The 5444-nt window shown below is 40.1% G+C and overlaps 1 protein-coding gene across 1 annotated transcript in view; it reads right to left on the bottom strand.

Annotated features, from left to right (window-relative positions):
• Positions 1 to 5444, bottom strand: part of rapgef4a (Rap guanine nucleotide exchange factor 4a) — a 36069-nt gene that overhangs the window by 7401 nt on the left and 23224 nt on the right. The window contains exons 8-17 of the mRNA XM_005723650.1: positions 4873 to 4994; positions 4596 to 4779; positions 4433 to 4517; positions 3869 to 3929; positions 3656 to 3732; positions 3391 to 3537; positions 2346 to 2461; positions 1343 to 1428; positions 894 to 972; positions 620 to 770 (exon numbers count right to left, since the gene is read on the bottom strand). Of these exons, the coding sequence (XP_005723707.1) occupies positions 620 to 770; positions 894 to 972; positions 1343 to 1428; positions 2346 to 2461; positions 3391 to 3537; positions 3656 to 3732; positions 3869 to 3929; positions 4433 to 4517; positions 4596 to 4779; positions 4873 to 4994 (1108 nt within the window). The remainder of the gene's footprint in view (positions 1 to 619; positions 771 to 893; positions 973 to 1342; positions 1429 to 2345; positions 2462 to 3390; positions 3538 to 3655; positions 3733 to 3868; positions 3930 to 4432; positions 4518 to 4595; positions 4780 to 4872; positions 4995 to 5444) is intronic.

Here is a 5444-nt window from a genome sequence, read left to right as displayed (position 1 = left end):
AGTAACTTGAAGTAACTGAGTTACTTTTGATAGAAGTAACTAGTAATGTAACTAAGTTACTAATTTAAAGTAACTGCATATATATATATATATATTCTAATGCTCACATCTATAATAAATGCACATTTAAAATTGCAGTTTCAGTGATTTTGATTTTCTGACATGTGTCTGTTTATTTATAGTGAGGAGGGAGTGCAATTAAACTTAGCAGAAGGTGCAAACACCTTGGATAACTGCAAAGGTAGGTGTTTACAGTTGTAAATAATTAATATCAACCATGAAACAAAAGAGTGGCTGTCAGCATTATAGCTGTGGATATTCTTGGATTTGAACATCATGCACTCAGACATAAATCTGATTTTCTATCAATTTCTCAGTTATGGTTAGTGGTGTGGCGCCTTCGCTTTATTAAAACATTTCAAAATCTTATCATTATCAAGAATCAAAGAATCTAAGAAGATGATTAACAATTAATTGTTTTTAAGTGAAGCAAACTGATTAGGAACACATCTGAAACACTGGAACAAGTCTTGGTCAGAGCTGCAGACGGTTCTGCTGTTGTGACTATTCTGTACCTATATCAGAGGTTAGAACAACCTTCATATATGTTTAGGCTGACCTCCAGAAACAACCCTGAGACATCCTCTTCCTGCAGGTGATCCCCATTTACGGCAGCCCAGTGCATCACCAGCCGGATCACCCTGCGCTTGTTATTAAGCGTGTAGTCCAGCTTCTCCTGTTCAGATCCCTGCGAGGCCTGGGCATGGTAGCTGCACAGCAGTTAAAGATTGAAACAATGTAGCTGCAGCAAACCAGTGAGCTCTATGTTTTCAGGTTCAGGAATGGTAAAGAACATTAAAAAAAAATTAGGGAACATAATGCTGAAAGGATATTGGGACATCAACACCGGACACAGCTGAGTGTTGGGTATGAAGACACAGTGCATGAGCACAAAGTCATCTAAGGCTGAGTCTGTAACAAAAAAAGAAAGACGCTTATGTCAAACACCTGTGTAGCCGGCGAAAGAGAGCATCAAAGAGTAGCATCGGGCCTTGATCCTCGCGGCCCCGTCTGTGTCACCTCTGCCGACGAATGAAAACCATATGTATCCACGCAAGCGAGAGTAATTAGATCAGCCCTGTGATGTGTGGCTAATTATAGGCAAGAACAAACGGGTCAGTGCAGAACAGTCGGCAGAGGACAGAGGAGAGAAACAGAGCCGGCGAGGGCGGAGGAGAATGTTGCATAGGTGACAACTCTCCACAATAAATGATCATCGTATTGACAGGCCGTGTTAGATGGCACTAATTCGACACATGGGATGTGTCATGGTGAGCAGTACCTGACTCTGTGAATTGAGAATCCAATCGCATCATTTCAAGGAGGTGCTCCAAAATCTTCTCCGGCGTCCCAGACATTACGTTGTATCTGCAGGAAAACAGAATAAAACACACCCTTCACTAATCAAGAAACACTGGCTCTTAATGCTTGATGACACAGCTATGGCCCTCGACTGTTCCTTCAACGTGTGTCTGTGATTGCTTCATTTGATAACAATCCTATTTACAATCAGTGTTCTTGGCCAGCTGAAGATGAAGGGGAGTCTGGGCTAAGTGCCACGAGAAAAGCCGAGGGGAGAAAAAAAAATGAGGGGGCATCTTCTACGTGAAGGAGAATCAACACAATCCAGCCTCGGTTGTTTTCATTACTTGATAACAGCATGGCAAGAGGGAGCTGCACAAGCAACGCCATGTCTTCCCCACTCATGGGGGAGAACACAGTCTTGACACTCTTACGTTTGAGGAGTGGAGTTGATTAGAGGGCGACCCTAAACAAGTAATTGTGACTTGCCAGGTCTTCTTTTCCCCCTAGGAGCAAGGCCATCATAACCATTAATATGTCTCTCTAGCAACTGTGCTGCAGTGACAGATGCCTCTATTAAAATAATGCTCGTTGGCTGCAGCTCACAGGATTGCTGTGTGTGTGCTGCCTGCATGTTATCTGCTGGTCACACTGACTGTTAGCGTCCAGCATTTTTCCTATTGTTCACAAATGTAATCACAAGTTCAAAAGTGACCATGAAAGGATCACTCCTGCAGCAACCTGGGATAGTCATGTGATTGGACAAATATATTTTTTTAAAGTTCATACTTATTACTTCAAAGAAAAAGGATGGCTGAAACAATTTTAAATATTTTTAAGTATCAATTTTTCTTTGCTGTTAAATAAAAGCAGCAACTTAATTTATATTGTAACATGAAGACAGTTAAGGATACAAGTTTAACAGACAACTGCCAGAAAGTGCAGCTCTGTACTATACATGCATTAGTGGTGGGCATATTTACTTGTAATGAGAGGAAGAGGATCCCTGGACAGATGTTCGACTGCTGCTGAGGCTCTTCTCTAACACCAGAACGTCCTGACCGTGCTCCTTCAGTCGCACAGTGTTGGCTTCCACATCCTTCATACAAATAAACACAAACACAATAATGCATTTACTATGGAGACCACTGACCTATGAAAATGTTGTTTCAGTTTATAAAGTCATGTGACCTGATCGACCCAGGTCACCTGCCAGAGGTCACATTTAAACAGTGTTAAACAGTAGTGACGTGTTTGCCAGTACATAAGCAGCTTCGTGAAAATGTTATTCTTTAGAAATGTAAAGTATCAGTTATTATATGATATTTAAAATTTTTATACATATTTGGATATTTTACTATAAATATATGCTTTTTAATTAATTTTTTTCTTATTATTATTCTTATTATTCATTCCCTATTTTATTTATTTAATATTCAGAACCATCATTGCACTATTTTGAGCCATGCAATAAGCATGCATAAACTATCTGTAATACTAAATTTCAGTACAATTTTTTAATTGTTTGTTTAAGCATTTTTAATAGCATGTTTAATACGTTTAATGTGGTCCAAAGAAGCAAATGCAGACCTAATATGATATTCTGTAAATCAATCATACACGTTTAACAACTTTAATAAAATTTGTTAAAAAAACATGTGATGTCACTCCATCAGTCACTACATGTGTAATTTCAAAACATTTAGATGTGCAGACCATCACTACGTAGTTAATCTAGAACAAAAATCTCTGCTTCTATTTTCTATTTCAAGCAGGAAATCTATGACGTGTCAGAGCTCCCAGATGTTAGTTTACATCCACACCTAATTAACCTCAAATCAGTGAAAGAGGTCATTATCAACATATTTCATATTTAGTGGGATGATTGAGCTAGTGGGTGCAAGGGACTGGCATACGATCACAAAAGATGCATTAAATAACTTTTATGGATGCATTACTACATTTTTGCCAACAGAGGGTGTTGGTGCTTTTTCATTGTTAATGAGATGAGTTTAAACAGACACTAACCCTCAAAATCCTGTTAAAGTCCTCCTTGTCGACTCTCAGGAAATGACAGTTGTCCTCTCGCAGGACAATGGAGGCGGCGCGGGGGGCGTCGTTGACAAGCGCCAGCTTCCCAAAGTCGTCTCCTTCATGAAGAGTGCAAACAACACCCTGTCCAGGACGGCATACTGATCAGTTACTGGGTGATGAATCAACGTCCCGGTCAAAGCAGTATAGTCAGTTTGATGTCTCTAGAACTAACATGATTTCACAAGAGGAAAATACCTACTTTTCCATAGATGACAACATTGACTGAGCCCTTTAAAATGATGTACCAGGATGTGCCCTCCTCACCCTGATTGAACACTAAGGGAGAGAAGATTTGGTTTCATATAGGCTGTCCTTGTTGAATTAATACTGATTGTGTGCTGAGCAAATTCAATCATTAATCAGCATTAACAATGCATCTATTACACATGACTATTTTTATCAGATTACTTACATACTGTTCCTGCCTTTGCATGGGACTCAAAAATCAGCACTCCGGCCAGCTCTCTCTTCACCTGCAGAGGAAGATCAGGAGGATCAACATTAAGAGAAAGCAGGCAAAATAAAAGTAAAGGCATGCTGTATGTGTGCAAAGCTTAATATTCCAGCTATTCAATGCAGCACAGGTGTTTGAAAGATTTCTTTAAAACTGAATGTGAGTGAAACGCACAGCAGTCCCACATCACATATCTTGTTTTTTGGTTTGGCTGAATCCGAGCAGCAAGACAAACGGATGATTTTAGTTGTAGAATAATCCCCTGAAGCTATGCAGTACATATTCGATGCCTTGCTTATCCAGCGTGTATGTCAAAGTGTTCTTGGACAGGATCAGTGAATGAGTGTTTAATACGCAAGTTTTCATCTTTGCATCATTTTTCTTCACTCTCACCACTCAAATGGGACCAAAAGGCCTAATGAGCCAGATATGATGTTTTTCACCAGGAGAAAGATGCAATTTCAATCTGTGCATTAAGAGAAGGAATAATATGGTCACATAATGCAGGTAAACTGTACTCACAGTGGTGGAGAGGTGTGACAAGGCCTTAATATGAAGCAACTCCTCATAAATGATCTCCAAATCATCTGCTGTCCTTTCAGATGGACTAAAAGACAGAGATGAAAGAAGTCATGAAACAATCACCCTTTTTATTCCTTTACTGATTTCTGCTTCAGATTCTTACGGTTTCCTCAGGATCATCCTCAGATGGGCATCAGGCCCGATCTGCGAGAGAAGCAGCAAGGTATCCTGTAGCTCCTCTTGGCTCTCCCTTCTTTGGTCTTCAGTGGGGAAACTGGCATCCTCCTGTTCATCCTCCAGAAAGCGGTAAAAAAGGTACTTGTCCTGGAAGCTCAGCTCCTGGTCCACTGCATCACAGAAACACAGACAGCGGGCATTCAATTTCAAATCACTGGATCGCGCACTGCACACGTGCAGACATACATCACGCAGAGCCTCACCGTGGTTGAGAACACCTTCTTCCAGCAGCACCTGCCACATGCCTACAGCCTGAACGCGAGAGTGGACGCATGAGCTCTGCTGCAATTGCCAGTCAACCAGTTCTGTCCCCACACAACACCGCCTAGGAAAGACAAATGCCTATATGAGCTCCTACATGGCTGAGCAGGTACGAAAGATCACTTTGATTTTCTGTTTGTTCTGTGTTTTATGAACTGATTTCCTTTTTCATGATTTTCTGCTGTTATATTTTATTCTCTTGAAGTGCAAACAGGGTTTTGCTATAAAAGAGCTTTTATATTCAGCCGCTGTCTACAGCCTGTACTGATAGATGTGGTAAATAAAATTGAATATTATGTGAATACATTTAATGTCTTCATAACAAACAAAATTATGAAGATTTCTTAAAATAAATATAACTGATGATTGACAACAAACTATAAATGCAACACTAAGACGTGGTGAACCTTTACATTTACACATCAGGCAAACACAGTTCAACATTATCATTTCTTTGAATCCACTAATGATATTTACTCACCTTTTAGCTCTCACCAGATAAATCTACCTGGCT

The sequence above is a fragment of the Pundamilia nyererei genome, unplaced genomic scaffold, assembly GCF_000239375.1.
Source record: "Pundamilia nyererei isolate P.nyererei 1_Seehausen unplaced genomic scaffold, PunNye1.0 scaffold00009, whole genome shotgun sequence".
Classification (NCBI taxonomy): Eukaryota; Metazoa; Chordata; class Actinopteri; order Cichliformes; family Cichlidae; genus Pundamilia; species Pundamilia nyererei.
This window is presented reverse-complemented; position numbering and strand designations above follow the sequence as displayed.